The sequence below is a fragment of the Oryctolagus cuniculus genome, chromosome 7, assembly GCF_051225735.1.
Source record: "Oryctolagus cuniculus isolate XC-2025 breed Fujian yellow rabbit chromosome 7, ASM5122573v1, whole genome shotgun sequence".
Lineage (NCBI taxonomy): Eukaryota > Metazoa > Chordata > Mammalia > Lagomorpha > Leporidae > Oryctolagus > Oryctolagus cuniculus.
In genome coordinates this window covers 29,399,896-29,421,603 of record NC_142873.1, presented here as the reverse complement: position 1 = coordinate 29,421,603, position 21,708 = coordinate 29,399,896, and the positions used below count along the sequence as shown (strand labels likewise).

The window sequence follows — 21,708 nt, the reverse complement described above, 5'->3', positions numbered from 1 at the left end:
TATTACAGAAAAATGGCAGGGCTATGTCATTACTTATTAATAGTAACCTTGAAAGTAAATGGCCTAAATTCTCCAATTCACATATACAGACTGGCTGAATAGATTAAAAATGAGAACTATCTATTTGCTGACTACAAGAAATGAATCTTATCAACAAAGATACATGCAGACTGAAAACGAAAGGATGGAAAAAATATTCCATGCTAAAGTAAAGTAAAAAGGAGCAGGTGTAGCCATCATAATATTAGACAAAATAGACATTAACACAAAACTGGTAAAGAAACAAAGAATGGCATTATATAATGATTAAGAGATTGATTTAATGGGAAGATATGACTATAATAAATGTATATACACTCAATGCCAGGGTGCCTGGCTACTTAAAACAAACTTTAATGGATTTAAAGTGAGGCATAGACTCCAATACAATAGTAATGGACTACTTCAACACCCCACTTTCATTAATTAACAGATCAATTAGACAGATAATTCACAGAGAAACAGAGCTATCTATCATCTGGATCAAATGAACCTACCTGATATCTACAAAATTATCTTTCCACAGTTGCAGAATATAGATTCTGTTCATCAGTGCATGATCTCTAGGACAGAACATATGTTAGGCCATAAACAAGTCTCATCAAATTAAAAAAATTGAAATCATACCATGCATCCTTTCTGAAAAAAAGAATGAAGCTGGAAATTAAAAATTAAAGAATCTCTTGGACATATGCACACACATGGAGACTGAACAATATGCTTCTGAATGAACAATTGGTCATAGAAGAAATAAAAATGGAAATCAAAAAATTTCTGGAAATGAATGAAGGTAACAGCACAACATATCAAAACATGGGATACAGCAAAAGCAATGTTAAGAGGGATGCATATAGAAATTAGTGTCTACATCAAAAAATTATAAAGCTACCAAATCAATGAGCTATCAATGCATCTCAAGGAGCTGGAAAACAACAACAAACCAAACCCCAAGTTAGTAGGAGAAAATAAATAATTGAAATTAGAGAAGAAATAAACAAAATTGAAATAAAAAATACAAAAGATCAATGAAATGAAGAATTGATTTTCTTAAAAAATAAACAAAATTGAAAATCTACCAAAAAAGAGGGAGAAGACCATAATTAGTAGAATCAGAGATGAAAAAGGAAATGTAGCAACAAATACCCCAGAAATAAAAAGAATTACTACATGAATTACTACAGGATTACTAGAATTACTATCAGGAATTACTACAAATACTATATGTCAACAAACTGGAAATTCAAGAAGAAATGAAAAAATTCCTGGACACATACCATCTACAAAAAAATGAGTCATGAAGACATAGAAAACCTAAACAGACCAATAACTAAGATGGAGGTTGAATGAGTAATAAGGATCCTCCCAACAAAGAAAGCCAAGGACCAAATCGCTTCACTGATGAATTCTACCAGACTTTCAAAGAACTAATTCCAATTCCACTCAAGATATTAAAAACAATTTAAAGGGAGGGATTTCTCTCAAACTCCTTCTATGAGGCCAGCATCACCTTAATTCCTAAACCAGAAAAAGATACAAGAGAGAAAGAGAACTATAGACTCATATCCCTTATGAACATAGATGGAAAAAATCCTCAACAATGGGGTCAGCGCCATGGCTCACTTGGTTAATCCTCCACCTCCGGCACTGACATCCCATATGGGTGCCAGGTTCTAGTCCTGGTTGTTCCTCTTCCAGTCCAGCTCTCTGCTGTGACCCGGGAGGGCAGTGGAGGATGGCCCAAGTGCTTGGGCCCCTGCACCCACATGGGAGACCAGGATGAGGCACCTGGTTTCTGGCTTTGGATCGGCACAGCACTGGCCTTGGTGGCCACTTGGGGAGTGAACCAACGGAAGGAAGACCTTTCTCTCTGTCTCTTTCTCTCACTGTCTATAACTCTACCTGTCAAATAAATAAAAAAAAAAAAAACAGAAAATAAACAAACAAAAAATCCTCAACAAAATGCTAGCTAATTGAATGCAGCAACAGAAAGATCATTCACCTGGACCAAGTAAGATTTATCCCTGGTATGTAGGGATCATTCAATATTTGCAAAACAGTTACATTAACAAACTGAAGAACAAAAAACTCATGATTAACTCAATAGATGCAGAGAAAGCACTGGATGAAATGCAACACCCTTTCATAATGAAAACCTTAAGCAAATTGGGTACAAAAGGGACATTCCTCAATACAATCAAGGCAATTTGTAACAAACACACAGTCAGCATCCTATTGAATGGGGAAAAATTGGAAGCATTTCAATCAAGATCTGGAACCAGACAAGTGTACCAACTTTCACCATTGCTATTCACTATATTCCTGGAGGTTTTAGCCAAAGCCATTAAGCAAGAAAAGATATCAAAGGGATACAAAGTGGAAAGAAGAAAGTCAAATTATCCTTATTTGCAGATGACATGACTCTACATATAGGGGAACAAAAGACTTCACTAAGAGACTACCCAACTCATAGAAAAGTTGAGTAAAGTGACAGGATATAAAATTAACACACAAAAATCAAAATCCTTTGTATACACAGACAATTCCCTGGCTGAGAAAGAACTTCTAAGACCAATTGCATTCACAATAGCTACAGAAATTTAAATACCTTGGAATAAATTCAGTGAAGAAGGTGAAAGATCTCTATGATGAAAATTAAAAAAAAAAAATTAAAGAAAGAAATAGAAGAAGACATTGAAAATGGAAAAATCTCCCACCCAGGAGTCAGCAGCTTGGACATCACTCCATGCCAGCAGAGAGTGCCTTGTCGCCCCATGTCAACAGGAAGTAGCTGTAAAGACAGATCATCATCCCTCTACCCCTCCTGGACTTTTGGGGCTAATGTAATCCCATACAACTCTTGCTTTATAAAAAACAAAAGGGGGGAATGTTGGTAAAATGGTGTAGTCTTATCTATGGCACAATCTATGCCCTGGACACCATCCTAGGCTCTAGCCTGGCCACCATTGCTGGAAGCTAGGCGATCACATGGCCCAACCACTGGTGTATGTTCCACCCCCATCCTAATGTGATTTGCTGCTTCTACTTTCCTGCCCACCCCCTGGCAAAGTTTTAAAAGGACTATTCCTGAACACATGGCTCTCTCTTGATCTCTTTTTCTTTCTGTCTCTCCCTCTCCCTCTTATGCGTTCCTTTTCCCCCTTTTCCTTCTTCGCCCCTTCCCTCTGGGTTTCCCTACCAATAAACCCCTTCCCTTGCAAAAAAAAAAAAAAAAGAAAGAAAGAAAAAGAAAAATCTTCCATGTTTGTAGATTGCAAAAATTAATATAATCAAAATGTGCATCCTACCAAAAGCAATTTACAAATTCAATGCAAGCCCTATCAAAATACCAAGGAAATTATTCTCAGATCTAGAAAAAACAATGATACCATTCATATGGAAACACAACAGACCCCAGATCTTATACAAAAAAATGTAGGTATCACTACTAGATTTCAAGGCATACTACATTTCAATTATAATCAAACAGCCTGGTACTGGTACAAAAGTAGACATGTAGACCAATGTAACAGAATAAAAACTTCAGAAATTATTCACTCATCTACAACCAATTAACTTTTTTTTAAAAGATTTATTTACTTATTTGAAAGTCAGGGTTACACAGAGAGAGGAGAGACAGAGAGAGAGAGAGGTCTTCCATCCGTTGGTTCACTCCCCAATTGGCCGCAACGGCCAGAGCTGCGCAGATCTGAAGCCAGGAGCAAGGAGCTTCTTTCAGGTCTCCCACATGGGTGCAGGGGCCCATGGATTTGGACCATCTTCTACTGCTTTCCCAGGCCATAGCAGAGAGCTGGATCGAAAGAGGAGCTGCCGGGGCTCAAACTGGCACCCATATGGGATGCCAGTGCTTCAGGCCAGGGCTTTAACCCACTGTACCACTGCATCAGCCCCATCCACCAATTAACTTTTGAAAGCAGCCAAAATCAATCCCTGAAGCAAGGACTATCTCTTCAACAAATGGTGCTGGGAAAACTGATCTCCGCATGCAGAAGTGTGAAACAAGACCCCTACCTTACATTTACATAAAAATCATCTCAAAATGGATCAAGGACCTAAATCTGTGACCTGATATTATCAAATTACTAGAGGAGAACTTTGAGGAAACTACAACACATTGGAATAGACAAACACCTCAGAGGCACAGGTAATCAAGTCCAAAATGGACAGAGAGGGTTACATCAAGCTGAGAGGCTTCTGCACTTCAAAAGAAACACTAAACAATGTGCAGAGTTAACTGACAGAATGGGAGAAAATATTTGCAAGCTATGCAACTGATAAAGGATTAATATTCAGAATCAATAAAGAGCTCAAGAAACTCAAAAAACAACAAAAACAATCCAGTGAAGAAATGGGAAAAATACTTGAAGAGGCATTTTTCAAAAGAGGAAGTTCAAATGGACAGTAGACACATGAAAAAAATGCCCATGATCACCAGTCACCAGGAAAACACAAATCAAAACCACAATGAGGTTTTACCTCATCCCATTAGAATGTCTCCCATGCCATAATCAAAAGACAATACACGCTGATGAGAATGTGTGAAAGCAGGTACACTAATCCCCTATTGGTGGGAATGTAAACTAGTACAGCCACTGTGGATGACAATATGGATATACTTCAGAAAGCTGAAAATAGATGTACCATATGACCCAACAATCCCACCCCTGGGAATTGATCCAAGGATAATGAAATTTGTTTATGAAAGAGTTATCTGTACCTCCATGTTTATTGCTGCTTAATTCACAATAGCTAAGATACGGAATCAACCCAGATGTCCATCAACTGATGACTGGATAAAAAATTATGGTATGCATACACTATGGAATACTACTCAACTGTAAAAGAATGAATTTGGTCTTTTGCAACAGAATGGATGCAGCTAGGAGCCATTATACTTAGTGAAATAAGCCAGTACCAAAAAGACAAATAATCATGTTTTCCCTGATCTGTAGTAACCAACAGAGTACCAAAACTGTAAATTATAGGAGTAAAATTGACATTTTGAGCTTCGATGATTGTTTACATGCCTTGTCTCTATGTTGCAGAATGATGTTTTTTCAGCATACTATTTGTTGAACTCTTTATTTAGTGTTGGGTTAATATTTTAAGTATGAAGCTAATTGATATTAGATCATTTTAAAATTAAGAGAGGGAACAGGAGAGGAATGAGGAGGAAGTGTGGTAGTGATGGTGGGAGGGAGGGTAAAGTGGGAATTATCACTACGTTCCTAAATCTATGTATATGAAATTTATATACCATAAATAAAATTTGAAAAGATAAAAGGCGTAAAATTAAATAAAATAGAAGATGGTACTGTGGCATAGTAGGTAAAGCCACTGCCTGCAGTGCCAGCATCCCATATGGGTGCTGGTTCAAGTCCTGGCTGCTCCATTTCTGATCCAGCTCTCTGCTATAGCCTGGGAATGCAGTAGAGGATGGCCCAAGTGCTTGAGCCCCTGTACCTAAGTGGGAGACCCAGAAGAAGTTCCTGGCTCCTGGCTTCGAATAGGCCAAGCTCCGGCCATTGTGGCCATTTGTGGAGTGAACCAGCAGATGGAAGACTCTCTCTCTCCCTCTCTCCCTCTCCCTCTGTCTGTACCTCTGCCTCTCGGCAACTCTGAGTTTCAAATAAATAAATAAATCTTGAAAAAATTAAACAAAATAGCATCACTTTATGAAAATCATACAATACACAATAACATGAATTAAGTATGAAAAGAAGTAGACACACAACAACGGCAAAAGTTTAACTTTCAAGAATAAAGTCTGTCAATCAGCGTCTTACCATGGTGACCTTCTGTGCATAATTTTCCAGAGTCAGGTTCAGGATGGATGCCGCCTCTGAGGCAGTTTTGTAGTCAGGTTCAGACAGTTTCATCAGAAGACTCCACACGAAGTCAGTCAGCAAAGAGGGCAGTAAGGTTTGCCCGACATTCTGCAATCACAAGCAAGGTGGTGACCTCAGGCCTCACCTGCTCCGACATAAGGATATCCAACCTCAGCTTCTGCTTCTTACTACAGTACTACACTTTTACATGCTCTTGATGCTACTCATTTTAATGACTTGTATAACACTCATACATTTACTCGAGTTGAAGCAACTCTTTTCACAAATAGGTATATTATTTTGACTTATTTCATTCATATAAAATCCCATGATTGAAATTACAAATGAAATAGAGTGGAGAGTGGATGGATGAAGGATTTACTAGTAAACCTACATAGATATCTGTGGCCAACTTCATACTCAACCAGGCATATGATTTTGGAGAAGTGAGGAAGAAAATCTCTTGATTTTGGAAAAATGTACCTCCATGCTTGATATGGATGCATATTTAGGACTTCTATGCAGGTGTTTTTTAACTATATCATGTTAAATGCATTCTCCAACATCTTCTCAATCTCATACAATTCTAATGACCTTAGTCTTGGGTGAAGGCACTCTTTCCTTTGTCTTGTTTTAGGGAGAACACGAGCATTCTCACTCAGGAGGTGAGCTGGCCTGCAGGGCTGCATCAGAAATTTTGCTGAGCTCTTGACTTGATGTGTGTAGCTGGAACATCTTCTACTACCCTGTGCTAGCAGGCCACATTTGCTGGCTGGTTTCGCATGCCTATTCATTAGCCTACTTACTTTGAGGAAGGTTAGGTTGGATACAGAGCCTCATGTTTCTCCCAGGGACTGGACAGTGTTAAAACTATTTCCTTGACATTGAGTTCATCATGTAAACTTTTCTTTTTTAAGTTTAATAGTTCTTTCAAACAAAATCTAAGCCACAATGTCATGAGCCTGTTTCTGGAATAAATTATGATAGTTTATTGAAAAGTTTATTAATTGATGACTGCTTATTTGCTAAATTATCACAAATTCCCCATTCTTCATGAACGCTTTGTTAGGCAAACAAGAAGTATAACTAAGAAACAGCTACATTATTTGTATTTTGTGAGGATTAAATAAAAATAAGTTACTATATTTGGGAATACTAGGAATAATTCTTATTAATATAGATGGAAATCAGCTGCACTACATATGATTTTCACTTGTCTGAATTTTTAAAAAGGGAGAATTATTAAAAATTTAAAGTTTGTGGAAATAAAGTGCCATTAAGAGGAACAACAAATACAAAACAAAGAACATGTGATAAAGAAGAGGTTAAGACACCTGAGCAATTTTAGTTTTGTTTCGTTGCAAAACCTTGGGTAGAAAATCTACATCAGGAGAAGACTCCAGGAGGCAACAGCTTCCACGCTCAGCCCAAGTTGTTGGCTTATTTTTTTCGATATCCGCTGCAAAAAGGAAAAGGTTTTTATTTGATCAATTTCTTCTATGACATTGTCATTTTTTGTTTATTGTGATAATCTGAAATTTTCTGAATATTAGTCTCTGAATATTTAAGTCTCTGCTCATAGTTTGGTCACATACGATATTATGATGATGCTGACCCAGAATTAATAAGATCCTAATGAAAGGTCTTGTGGGTCATGAATAGGGGCTAGCATTATAGCACAGTGAGGTAAGTCACTGCCTACAGTACTAGCATCCCATATGGGCGCCCATTTGAGTTCTAGCTGCTCCACCTCCAATTCAACTCCCTGGGAATAGCCTGGGAAAAGCAGCAGGGGACGGCCCAAGTGCTTGGGCCCCTGCTACCCAGGTGGGAGACTGGATGAAGCTCTTGGTTTCTGGCTTTGGCCTGGCTCAGCCTTATTTATTTGCAGCCATTCCGGGGATGAACCAGCAGATGGAAGATTCTCTCTCTCCCTCCCTCTCTCTTTCTGTCTTTATCTTCCTATATCTCTCTCTGTCTCTCTTCGTGTCTCTTCTTTTCTGTTTGTAACTCTGCATTTCAAATAAATAAATAATCTTTTAAAAATATAAATGAAAGACATAATTAATTTTGGTAGACTGATGAGATATCAAATGTATTTAGGCTATCAAATGCATTGTGCAGTGCATTGGAAATGTGATTTTTAAGTTGGAGTATCTATTGGTGAAAGAGAAGATGAGGCATTTTGAAAAGAGCTGTGTAGTGGTATGTCAATAAAACCAGAAACTCTCAGTAAAAACTTCAGCTTCAGAAATCTTTAATTCCAGGTAAGTGCTTTTTAGAGGTGAATTTAAAAAAAAACAGTTTTATTTGAGAGGCAGGGAGACAGAGAGACTGAGACACAGAGACAGAGAGATTTATTCCATCTGTCACTTGGTTCTCCAAATGCCTGTAATGGGTTGGACTGATGGGCACTGCCAAAGCTGGGTCTCCCAAGTGAGTAACGGAAACTCAATCACCTGGGTGTCACCTGCTGCCTCTCAGGGTCTGCTCTAGCAGAAAGATGGAATTAGGAGTTGGAGCCAGAATTCAAACCCAGGTGCTCCAATGCTTGATTCAGGCATCTTAACTGCTAGGCTAAATGCCTACCCACTCCATGAGGTGGATTTTGAATTATTTTATTTGTTTTTAATAGTTTCATAGAGATATAATTGACATATTCCATATTTTTTAAACTTTTATTTAGTAGACATAAATTTCCAAAGTAAAGTTTATGGATTACAATGGCTTTTTCCCCCCAATAACTTCCCACCCACCCACAACCCTCCCATCTCCAGCTCCCTCTCCCATTCCATTCACATCAAGATTCATTTTCGATTATCTTTATATACAGAAGATCAATTTAGTATATATTAAGTAAAGATTTCATCAGTTTGCCCCCACACGGAACACAAATTGCCAAATACTGTTTGAGCACTAGTCATATCATTAATTCACATTGAAATACACATTAAGGACAGAGATCCTACATGGGGAGTAAGTGCACAGTGACTCCTGTTGTTGACTTAACAAATTGACTCTCTTGTTTAAGGCGTCAGCAATCTCCCCAGGCTCTAGTCATGAGTTGCCAAGGCCATGGAAGCCCCCTGAGCTCAGCCACTTTGATCTTATTTTAACTGATGGAATTAAAAAGGGAGAGAATGATCCAACATGGGAAGTGGGATACACAGCAGACCCATAGAATGGCAGTTGTTCTAAACAGCACTCTGGCCTCAGAATCGGCCCTTGAGGCATTCGGATCTGGCTGAAGAGCCCATGAGAGTTTAGGCATGGAAAGCCAAGACACTCTGGCAAGAAAAAAAAAAAGACCTAAATGAAAGATCTCTGCTAGTGAGATCCCAGTGGAAAGAACAGGGCCATCAAAGGAGGTACCTTTCTCTGAAGGGAGGAGAGAACTTCCACTTTGACATATTCCATATTTAAAATATAAGTTTTTGTATATGTATAAAGCAGCTGCCAAAAACTCATGGATAATTCATGGTATTGAAAAACTTCACTTCAAACCTTTTGCACCAAACATAAACTTACCTTTTAATTCTGTTTTCCTTGAATGTTGTGTAGGTACTCCTATGTACCTATGAAAACATTACTAGCTAAAAAATTAATGTATCCATTGGCCTGCAAACATTTCCCCATACCTGCTCCCGTACCCACCTCCTGATTCCATAGCTACCACTGATCTACTATATGCTAAATTACTATTCCCCAACTATACATAAGTGGAGTCAGACTTTTTGTTTGGCTCCATTGACTCATCAGAATTGTGCTTCATCGATATTGCTATGTGTACACCAAAAGTGCATTCCTTTTTACTGATGACTGTGCTTATTGTATGCGTGCTATTATGTCACAATCTCTTAATCCATTCACTTGTTGATGGGCATCTAGGTTGTTTCCAGTGATTGGCTATTGCAAGCAAAGGTGCTTTGAACACTATATATTAGTGTGTGTATGGGTATTGGCTTTCATTTTCTTTGGTAAATACAAATTGTGGAATGACTGCATCATGTGTTAATAATAATAAATTTGAATAATCATTTTAGCAAAGAAACATATATGACAAAAAGCACATTCAACATGTATTCATTAAAGGAATGTTAATTAATACTAAGATACTACTAAAGACTCATTGTAATATCCCAAATTAAAATAACTAACCCTTCCATGTATTGTTAAATATGTGTAACAATTTGAACTCAAATATTTCCACATTGCAGGTAAAAGTATAAAATGTTCTAACAACTTTGGAAAAGTTTAACTTGTTTTTAAAGATTTATTTACTTATTTTAAAGTCAGAGTTACACGAAGAAAAGAGAGGTAGAGAGAGAGGTCTTCCATCTGCTGGTTCACTCCCCAGTTGTCCACAATGGTTGGAGATGGGCAGATTTAAAGCCAGAAGCCTCCTCTGGGTATTCCCATTTGGGTAAAGGGGCCCAAGAACCTGGACCATCTTCCAATGCTTTCCCAGGTCACAGCAGACAGCTGGTTAAGAAGTGGAGCAGCCAGGAAATGAATTGGTGCCCATATGGTATACCAGCACTACAGGCAGCAGCTCCACCCTTACGCCACAGTGCTGGCCCCAAAAGTTTAACTTTCTAGAAAACTGACAAATTTATTCAAATCTATTATCACTTTTTACATTGGCTTTTTACTAGTTTGTAATTAATAAAATTTGCAATTAATTTGTAAAAAATGTAATTAGTTAATATGTAATGTCCTTTATAGATTCTGGATATAAACTTTTATCCTGATAAATTAATTTGTAAATATTTTCTCCTCCTGTGTGCTTAACTATTAACAATGTCTTTCAAAGAACAGAAATACTTAATTCATATTTGGTTTTCATTTATTTAATATGCTTTTTGTGTCATACCTAGGAAATCTATGCCTAACCCAAGGTCCAAATATTTTTGTCTAGTTTTCTAGTTTTAGGTTTTACTTTAGCTCTGCTTATCTATTTTGAATTAATTTTTTTTTCTGTGTATGAAGTATGGATCTGAGTTGTTTTCTGAATGTAAATGTTCAGTTTTTCCAACATCATTTACCAAGAAGTTTATTCTTTCTCCACTGACTTTCCTGGACTTTGCCAAAAATCAATATTCTTTATATGTGTGGATCTACTTCTGGGCATTCTATTTTATCTACATTGAATAGAAGTAATGATGGTACATATCCTTGCCTGGATCCTGATATTTTAGGGAAATCATTTTATATTTCACCATTAAGTATGTTGTAGCTTTAGATTTTTCACATACACTTTAGCTGATGAAGAAAGTTTCCCTCTACTCCTAGTTTGTCACGAGTTTTTAATCAGAAATAGATGTTGGATTTTATCCATTGCCTTTTCTTTAGCTACTAAAATGAGCACATGATTTTACTTTATCAAATGTTAATATGAATTTTTACATCTATATTTAGTATTTCAGAATATACATTTTCCATGAACTTTTTGAAGTACCCATGTATATAGGTTACCAATTTCTTCATGAGCATGCTTTAAGAATTTGTGCCTGGCTGGCACCGTGACTCAATAGGCTAATCCTCCACCTAGCGGCGCCAGCACACCGGGTTCTAGTCCTGGTCGGGACGCCAGATTCTGTCCCGGTTGCCCCTCTTCCAGGCCAGCTCTCTGCTGTGGCCAGGGAGTGCAGTGGAGGATGGCCCAAGTGCTTGGGCCCTGCACCCCATGGGAGACCAGGAGAAGCACTTGGCTCCTGCCTTCAGATCAGCGCTCTGGGCGCAGCGGCCATTGGAGGGTGAACCAACTGCAAAGGAAGACCTTTGTCTCTGTTTCTCTCTCACTGTCCACTGTGCCTGAAAAAAAAAAAAAAAAAAAAACAAACCAGAATTTGTGCCTTTCAGTTAATTTATCTATTTTATATAATTTGTCAACATTGTTGTCTCAACAATTTCCCTCACTGTTCTTGTAATGCTCATCAAGTCGCTTTTTCCTAACAATGGTAATTTGTGTTTTCTTCTTCTCCCCATTATCTTCTCAAAGAATCTACTTTGGGCTTCATTGCTTTTCTCTTGTTTTCTGATTTCTATTACATTGGACTTTTATTCTGATCTCCATTATTTCATGTCTTCTTATTGTTTTGGGTTTATTTGCTCTCATTTTCTCTGCTTTTGGAAGGCAAAAGCTGAAATCATTGATTGGAGAACTTTTCTCTATTTAAAGCAATGTTCTGAGTTCAACTGCATCCAAAGAATTTATTTTCATTTTCATTCTGTTCAAAGTGCTTTACCTTTTATACTTTTGTATTTAACCATGGGTTATTTAGAAAGATGATATTCAGTTTCCAGATATGTATACTTTCCCAGATATCTTTTTGTTTTTACATTCTAATTTAACTCCATTTTGGTCAGAGAATAATTTTAATTTTTTGAGATTTATTTTATAGCTTATAAAACTATCTATTTTGAGAAATGCTCTGTTTACCGAAAGAATTGAAAAAATATTCATTTTTCTGTCATTGGCTGAATGCCCTATGTCAGTTATGTCAAGTTGATTTAAGTCCATATTCTTGTTGATTTTCTATGTAATTATGAATTATTGAAAAAGTGTTGAATCCTCTGATCGTAAATTTGAATGTTTTTGTTTCTCCTGGAATTTCTGTCTATTGCATTTTGATTTCTAATTATAATTTCTGTGTTTCGTTAAGTATTTAGGATTTTTTGGATTTATTGCATTTCTCTAATTTTGAAAATATTCATGATTGTTCAAATATTTGTTTCTGTCCTCCCTTCCTCACCATTGGGAATTCAGATTACACAGTATTAGGCTGAATGAAGTTGTCTTGCAGCTCCCCAGTGCTCTGTTCACATTTTCCAATCTTTTACATCTCTGGTTTATTTTTGGTAATTAGTGTTATTATGGGCACAAGCCCATTGACCATTTTTTTTTCTGCAATGTCTAAACACTCATAGTTCCTGCCAGAGAATTCTTAACCTTAGATATGACAGTTATCCCGAGAGGTTTTTAAGAGTCCTTTAGAAGTTTTTCTTTGTCTCTACTTAACACATTCATCTTTTCCTCTAACTCCATAAATGAAATAAAATTAATTTAATGTCCCGCTCTATTAATTACATCATCTGTGCAATTTCTGAGTTAGCTTTTTGTCTACAGATTTATTTAGTTTGTTTAAAGGTAAAGTTACAGAGAGAATAGGAGCGAGAGAGAGAGAAAGAGAGACAGGGAGAGAGAGAGAAAGAAAGACAGAGAGAGAGAGAACGAATGATTTCCACCCACTGGTTTACTCCCCAAATGGCTACAACAACTAAGGCTGGAGAAGGCCAAAGCCAGGAGTCAGGAGTTTCCTCAGGGTGTCCTATGCGTGTGCAAGGGCCCAAGTTCTTGGGTCATCCTCCACTGCCTTCTCAGGTGTGTTAGCAGGGAGCTGGATCAGAAGTGTAGCTGCTGGGACTCAAATCAGTACTCATTTGGGATAGCAGCATAGCAGGTGGTGATTTAATCTACTGCGCCACAGCACTGGTCCCTCTGAGTTAGTTTTGATTCTTTGGTATTCTCATTGTGGGTTATATTTTTCTGCTTATTTGCATGCCTAGTAATTTTTATTGGATGTTAGACAATTTTAAGCTAGTAAGTGCTGGGATTTTTGTATTCCTAGAAATAATCTTCAACTTTTTTCTTGTAAGCAATTAAACTATTTAAAATTAGCTTTATCATTTTAGATTTTGTTTGCAAGCCTTGTTCAATGACACTACAGTGGTTTTTCTCCTAGGAATAATTTTCTCCTCCTAATGAGACAAAATATCTGAGTGTTCTATCTCATTATTTGTAAATTATGAAGTTTTAAATTCTGGCGTGTTGGCCCAGGTACTATTACCAGCCTCTGTGAGCTCACTGGATTTTTCTCTAATAATTTTGGTGCTCTCCAGTCCAGCCCCAGGTGGTTTCCTCATATTCTTACTCTCATCAGTACCCAGCTAACTATGTAAAGGGGGCACTCTGCAGGTTTCTGCAGATACTGGGGCTCTGTTTTGTGTACTCTTTGTTTCTCTGCCTTGTAAACTAAAACTGTCATGACCTCCTGAAGCTCCCTAATCAGTCTCTTTCACAGGGATTGCCTGCCACTGCTGGAGCCTAGGTGGTATTCTTCAACAATTATAAACCCCATCTCATTCGTTCCCATCTAGTTGGTTTGTGTGTGTGTGTGTGTGTGTGTGAGTGAGTGTTTTAAAGTTGTTCCTTATGGGAGAGTACATCTGCTTTCAGATATTACACCCTGGAAAGAAAAGAGAGGGATACCACAAATATTTTTAAGCTTTGTTCTCAAATCAATTAAGTTGCTTGGAAATAGTCTGAAACCTTTAGGTTTTCATTTCACACTTTGCTGGGTAATTCACAGCACATTTATTTTAGTGTTGGGTTGATTTTTTCCTCACCATTGAAGCAAGAATCTTATGAGTTGCCTCATTTAAGGTAAAAAATGTGTCACTTTTTGAAAAATAATTAAGCTTATTTATTTGAAAGGGAGAGTGAGAGAAAGAATGGGAGCAAGAGAGAGCAAGAGTGAGAGCAAGAAACACACAGAAGAGCTAGCATCTCTATCTACTAACTCATTCCCCAAATGTTCACAATGGTCAAGGGGCCACAGCTGGGAGCTGAGAAATAAATCAAAGTCCACATTTGTAGCATGAACCCAAGTACTTGAACCGTCATCACTGTCTCCCAGGGTCTGAATTAGCAAGCAGCTGTAATCAAGAGCTGGAGTCAGGAATCAAACCCATCTGATGTGAGACATGGTGTCTTAATTGGAGGAATAGCGAAAAGATGCACTGCTTTAGGCTAAGGGAAAATAGTAACAAAAAAAGTGGAGAAAGTATAATCCCAGAGGAGAGTTTGAGAGAAACCTGCAGAGGAAACTCTACAGAAGGAAGAGGGATGCCATGGATCATTGTGGAAGATAAAGTTGTGTAGCAATGAGCACAGACACGACACACAAGTCCTGCAGCTGAGAGTCGGTGGGAGCATCAGATTTGGAGAGAATGGTGAGAACAGACTGCAACAGCACTGGTGACGTTGCTGGAGGGAAAGCCTAGAGAACTACACTGCCTTTCAGTCCAGCCTGGTATCCTAAGGGGATAGAGTACCTGCATAACTCAGTGGAAAAAAAGGGGCACATTTCTCTCTCCCCATGCCCCCACAATGGTGCCCAGCACCTGGCTGGGAGAAGGCTCCATCTTGACACCAGAATGGGCCACAGCAGCTATTGTGCATGCACCAGCGACTGGCGGAGACGACACACTATTTTGACATCAGTACCAGCTGTGATGATTCTTGTGCACGCCTGGCAACTAGTGGGGAAAAGGCATCATTTTAACACCAGCAGTGGTCTGGTGGCTCCTGTGCCTGCACACAGCAACAGGGCAGGAGGGGTAGGGAGAGAAGGTGCCATTGTAGCATGAATAGTGGCTGAAGCAGCTCTTGTGCATGCATATGATTCAGGGATTTTGCCAGAGGGAAAAAATCACTGTCCCTTGCTGACTTTGAATATGACTGGGAGGATTGACAGGGGGCTGGGCACCCATGAAGGATTGTGAGGTATCCTCAGCCTCCCAACATACCACAGGATCCAGGGCTCAATCTGCACAGATGGAGCACCCACAGCCAGCCAGCTCTGGGAACATCTCTGCCTCTCTGTGGACGTGAGAGACTAGCGGGACAGAGAGGATGCTCTGCATCCCATAATGTGGGAGCCATGTGTGCTGCGACTGTGGAGATTCTATAACTGCCTGAATGGCACAGGATACAGCTGGGACTCTGGGCAATGATTGCACATGGTACCAAAAGTTGAGAGCTCCCTGATTGTCTGGGGTGGTTCATTGTATTGGAATCCATGCTCACAAGAGGACTGCACAGATCTTCACTGCAATTCATGTAGCAGCAATGGTGAGTGTTGCACCCACTGTGGTATAACCCAAGGTATTTATCTCCTTGGGGCCACATTCAGCTCTCACCTCTAAGCCAAAGAGGCATAGTTCAAAGATAAAAGCCATGAGAGGAGAAAACCCACAAATATTTCCACAAATACCTGGGAATAAATACATTCAAGAAACAAGAATAAGGAAGATAATACGACTCCCCCAAATGAACACTTCTATATGAGAATGTGAAGGCAAATAAATTGATGAAATTCCTGAAAAGGAATTTAAAAGATTAATCATAGGATTGCTCAGAAGCAATCAGAAGAAAAAATTTTCCATGATTGACATTGAAGAGAAATAAAACAGAAACATTAGAAATTTAGAATTCTGGCTGGTGCCGTGGCTCAATAGGCTAATCCTCCACCTGCGGCGCCAGCACACCAGGTTCTAGTCCTGATTGGGGCACTGCATTCTGTCCCGGTTACTCCTCTTCCATTCCAGCTCTATGCTGTAGCCCAGGAGTGCAGTGGAGGATGGCCCAAGTCCTTGGGCCCTGCACCCACATGGCAGCCCAGGAGAAGCACCTGGCTCCTGGCTTCAGATCAGTGTGGTGCACTGGTCACAGCACAGCGGCTGCAGCGGCCATTGGAGGGTGAACCAATGGTAAAAAAGGAAGACCTTTCTCTCTGTCTCCCTCTCTCACTGTCCACTCTGCCTGTCAAAAAAAAAAAAAAAAAAAAAAAAAAGAAAGAAAGAAATGAAGAAATGAAGAATTCTACATATCAAATAAAAAATACAGAGGAAAGCCTTGAAAACATACTTAGTGAGGCAGAAGAAAGAGTGCTTGAGCTAGAAGACAAATCTTTGGAAATTTCTCAATCAAAAAAAAAAGAAATAGAAAAATTAAAATTAGTGCTGGAGATTTATGGGATATTATCAAAGGGCCCAATATATGGGTCTTAGCATTTCTGAATATGGAAAGAAGGAATGGATTAGAAATCCTATTCAGTGAAATAATTAAAGAAAACTTTCTGATTTGGAGAAAGAAAGCCATCCAACTACACAAAGCACATAGAACTCCTAACAGATATAACTAGAAAAGACCTTCACCATGAGACATTGTAATCAAACTTATTCAACAGTAAAACTTAAAGAAATCATTCTAAAATATGCATTACAGAAATGCCAGATTACTTTCAGAGGATCTCCAATGAGTTTACAACCGATTTTTCATCAGAAACACTACAGGATAAAAGACAATGGAAAGTTGTAGTTCAAGGCTTAATGGTGCTTAAGGATGTGCTACATACAAAAACACAGAAAGATAGTCATCATTATGAAAAAAAATGAAGGCAGAATATCTGCCAGTAAAAAGGCAAAGGAAATCCAAAGCAAACAATAAGAATATTTACAGAAAAATGGCAGGGCCTACTTGCGATTTAACAATAGTAACCTTGAATCTAAGTGGCCTAAATTCTTCAATTCAAAGGTAAAAACTAGCTGAACAGATTAAAAAACAAGACCCATCTATTTTCTGCCAACAAGAAAACTACCTCACTAACAAAGATACAACAGAATGGAAGAAAACATTTGCAAACTATGAAACTGATAAATAGCTCTATAATTTTTATCCAGAATCTATAAAGAGCTCAAGAAACTCAACAACAACAGAACAAACCATCCAATTAAGAAATGGAAAAAGGACTTGAACAGGCACTTTTCAAAAGAGGAAATTCAAATGGCCAACATACACAAGACAGAATGTTCAGGATCACTAGCCATCAGGGAAATGCAAATCAAAACCACAGTGAGGATTCACCTACCCCAGTTAGAATGGCTCTCAGACAGAAATCCACAAACAGAAAATGCTGGCAAGGATGTAGGGAAAAAGGTTCCCTAACTCACCGTTGGTGAGAATGTGAACTAGTTATAGCCATTATGGAAGACAGTATGAAAATATCTCAGAAAGCTGAAAATAGTTCTACCATATGATCCAGCAATCCCACGCCTGAGACTGTACCCAAGGGGAGTGAGATCAGGATATAGAAGTATTACCTGTACCTCTATGTTCATTGCAGATCAATTCACAATAGCTAGAATGTGGAATCAACTCAGATGTCTATCAACTGATGACTGGATAAAGAAATATATATATATATATATATATATATATATACACACACACATACATACATGACTGGCACCATGGCTCACTAGGCTAATCCTTCACCTGTGGCACCAGCACCCTGGCTTCTAGTCCCAGTTGGGGTGCTGGATTCTGTCCCAGTTGTTCCTCTTCCAGTCCATCTCTCTGCTGTGGCCCAGGAAGGCAGTGGTTGGGCCCTGAACCCACATAGGAGACCAGGAGGAAGCACCTGGCTCCTGGCTTCGGATCAGTGCAGCGCACTGACTATAGTGGCCATTTGAGGGGTGAACCAACGGAAGGAAGACCTTTCTCTCTGTCTCTCTCACTGTCTAACTCTGCCTGTCAAAAAAAAAGTAAAAAGAAAAAAGAAATATATATATATATATATATATACACTCTATGTAATACTATTAAGCCATAAAAAATGAAATCCTGTCATTTGCAACAAAATGGATGCAGCTGCAAGCCATTATACTCAGTGACATAAACTAGTTTCAAAAGAAAAAAATACCATATATTTTCCCTGATCTGTGGTAACTAATATAGTACCTAAAATGTAATGTATTGTAGTGAAATTAACATTTTGAGATTTGATAATTATTTTCAGCTGTTGTTTTACTATTGAATAACAGTGTTTTTTTCTTCATACTGTTTATTGAACTCTTTACTTAGTATAGGTTAACCTTATGAGTATAAAGTAAATTGAAAGTACATCATTGTAAAAATTGAAAGAATATAAAAGGAAGGAGGAGGAAGGTTGAGATCATAGGTGGGAGGGAGGGTAAGGTAGAAAGTATTCCTGTTTCTAAATCTGTATATATGATATTCATGAACTTTGCATACTTCAAATAAAATAAAAATAAATTTAAAATAAGTAAATAACCACTAATCCAAATGTCTCTTCCATGATTCTTTTAAATGTCCCATGAATAAGCTATTTCCTTCCCTTTACTTCCTGACTCTACCTGGCACTCTCCTCCCTACCATTAACACCCAACACTAATCTAAGCAGGGTGCTTAATAGATTGTAAAGAATAAATGACCTCATTACTATGATTTTGAGAATGCTAAAAACAATTTTTAAAAACAACATTGTAGAAAGTAGAGTTATGGGTTTGGGCACAGGATTAAGATATTCAAACACAAGGAAACTTACCTGGACTCTCAAGCAGAATAATTAGGAACAAATACTAGTAACCCTTCAGGGAAGCTGTGAACCATTCTTACCATTTTGACACTTGGCAATGCAGAGGAGGTGATACATTCCCAAAGATGCTTGGCACGTGATTGAAGGATCATCATGAGAACACAAAAGAGACAGCTCTGCTGCCAAGACACCTAGACATGGAGCATCAACACTTGTCTAAAGGAGAAACAGGAAAATGCATTTGGTATACACAGTCAACATTAAATATCTGTATATGATCCTTTTATATATCAGACTCAAATTGAAGGATAAACTCAGGGTTTTCAGAATTTGTACTTAAATCCTGGCTTTGTCATTAAGTCTATTTCCTCATCTGTGAAATGAATATCACAAAAGCCACATTCTAACACTTACAGCGGGGATAAACAAATAAATAACATTTAGGACAAGAAAATCATTTGTAAAAATATTTGAGAACTATGCAACCAATAAAGGTTTAATAACCAGAATCTACAAAGAGATCAAGAAACTCCACAACATCAAAACAAACAACCCACTTAAAAGATGGGCCAAGAACCTCAACAGACATTTTTCAAAAGAAGAAATTCAAATGGCCAACAGACACATGAAAAAATGTTCAGGATCACTAGCAATCAAGGAAATGCAAATCAAAACCACAATGATGTTTTACCTCACCCTGGTTAGAATGGCTCACATTCAGAAATCTACCAACAATAGATGCTGGAGAGGATGTAGGGGAAAAGGGACACTAACCCACTGTTGGTGGGAATGCAAACTGGTAAAGCCGTTATGGAAGTCAGTTTGGAGATTCCTCAGAAACCTGAATATAACCCTACCATGCAACTCAGCCATCCCACTCCTTGATTTACCCAAAGGAAATTAAAATGGCAAATAAAAGAGCTGTCTGCACCTTAATGTTTATTGCAGCTCAATTCACAATAGCCTAGACATGGAATCAACCTAAATGTCCATCAACAGTAGAATGGATAAAAAAATTATTGGATATGTACTCTATAGAATATTATACAGCAGTAGAAAAAAATGAAATCCTGTCATTTGCAACAAAATGGAGGAATCTAGAAAATATCATGCTGAAATAATCCAGTCCCAAAGGGACAAATATCATATGATCAGTAACAACTAACTGAGCACATAAAAGGAAACTTGTTGAAGTGAAACAGACACTATGAGAAACAATGACTTGATCAGCCCTTGTCCTGATTGTCGAGGAACAACTTACTACTTTATTCCTTTTAGTAGTTTTTGTTGTTGTTCTATTTAATACCATTGGTTGAACTCTTTAATTAACACACAATTATTCTTAGGTGTTTAAATTTAACTGAAAAGTGAGCCCCATTAAATATAAGAGTGGGAATAAGAGAGGGGGGAGATGTACAGTTTGGCACATGTTCAATCGGATTTACCCCTAATGGTAGAATTAGAAACGTGCCAGGGGATTCCAATTCAATCCCATCAAGGTGACATGTACCATTGCCATCTCACTAGTCAAAGTGATCAGTTTCAGTTCATAATTGATCATAATGATAAGAATAAGAGTCAAAGAGATCACATAAACAAGACTAGTGTCTGCTAATACCAACTGATAGAATTAAAAAGGAGAGAACAATCCAACATGGGAAGTGGGATACACAGCAGACTCATAGAATGGCAGATGTCCTAAACAGCACTATGGCCTCAGAAACAGCCCTTAAGGCATTCAGATGTAGCTAAAAAGTCCACGAGAGTATTTAAGGTGTGGAAAGCCAAGACACTGTGGCAAAAAAAAAAAAGTGACCTAAATGAAAGATCTCTGTGAGTGAGATCCCAGTGGAAAGAATGGGCCATCAAAGAAGGAGGTACCTTTCTCTGAAGGGAGGAGATAACTTCCACTTTGACTATGACCTTGTCTAAATAAAATTGGAGTTGGAGAACTCAAGAGGCTTCCATAGCCTTGGCAGCCCATGACAAGAGCCTCTAGTGATTACTGACGTCATATATAAGAGTGTCAATTGTTAAATCAACAACAGGAGTCACTGTGCATTTACTCCTTAACGTGTTGTACTATGTGAATTAATGGTATAACTAGTACTCAAACAGTACTTTATACTTAGTGTTTCTGTGTGGGTGCAAACTGTTGAAATTTCTACTTAGTACATACTAAATTGATCTTCTGTATATAAAGATATTGAAAATGAATCTTGATGTGAATGGGATGGGAGAAGGAGTGGGAGATGAGTTCGTTGCGGGTGGGAGGGAGGTTATGGGGGGAAAAAGCTATTATAATCCAAAAGTTGTATTTAGGAAATTTATATTTACTAAATAAAAGTTTAAAAAAAGGAAAAAATCCTTTGTAAACAATAATGAATTGACTAATATTTATTTCTATTACATTAAGCAAGTAAAGCTTTGTAGGTAAAAAGTTCCTAGAATATAGAGGAGCAGGGTGAGCTATCAACTTCCAAATTCTTTGAGTGCGTCTTTCTTCACCCATGAGACACTTCAAATGAACCTGTCACTGGGGAAGTGTGATTTTCCCTCTTGGAATTGCTCTGACTCTTCCCAGGGAAATTCATTTCTAAAAATTCAGAGCATTTGCTATTTATTATTGTGATACCTTT

The 21,708-nt window shown here is 38.1% G+C and overlaps 1 protein-coding gene across 1 annotated transcript in view; it reads right to left on the bottom strand.

Annotated features, from left to right (window-relative positions):
- The window catches only part of MROH9 (maestro heat like repeat family member 9), a 161,005-nt gene that overhangs the window by 48,865 nt on the left and 90,432 nt on the right, over positions 1-21,708 (bottom strand). The window contains exons 6-8 of the mRNA XM_089299380.1: positions 19,150-19,285; positions 7,220-7,344; positions 5,844-5,993 (exon numbers count right to left, since the gene is read on the bottom strand). Coding sequence (XP_089155506.1) covers positions 5,844-5,993; positions 7,220-7,344; positions 19,150-19,285 — 411 coding nt within the window. The remainder of the gene's footprint in view (positions 1-5,843; positions 5,994-7,219; positions 7,345-19,149; positions 19,286-21,708) is intronic.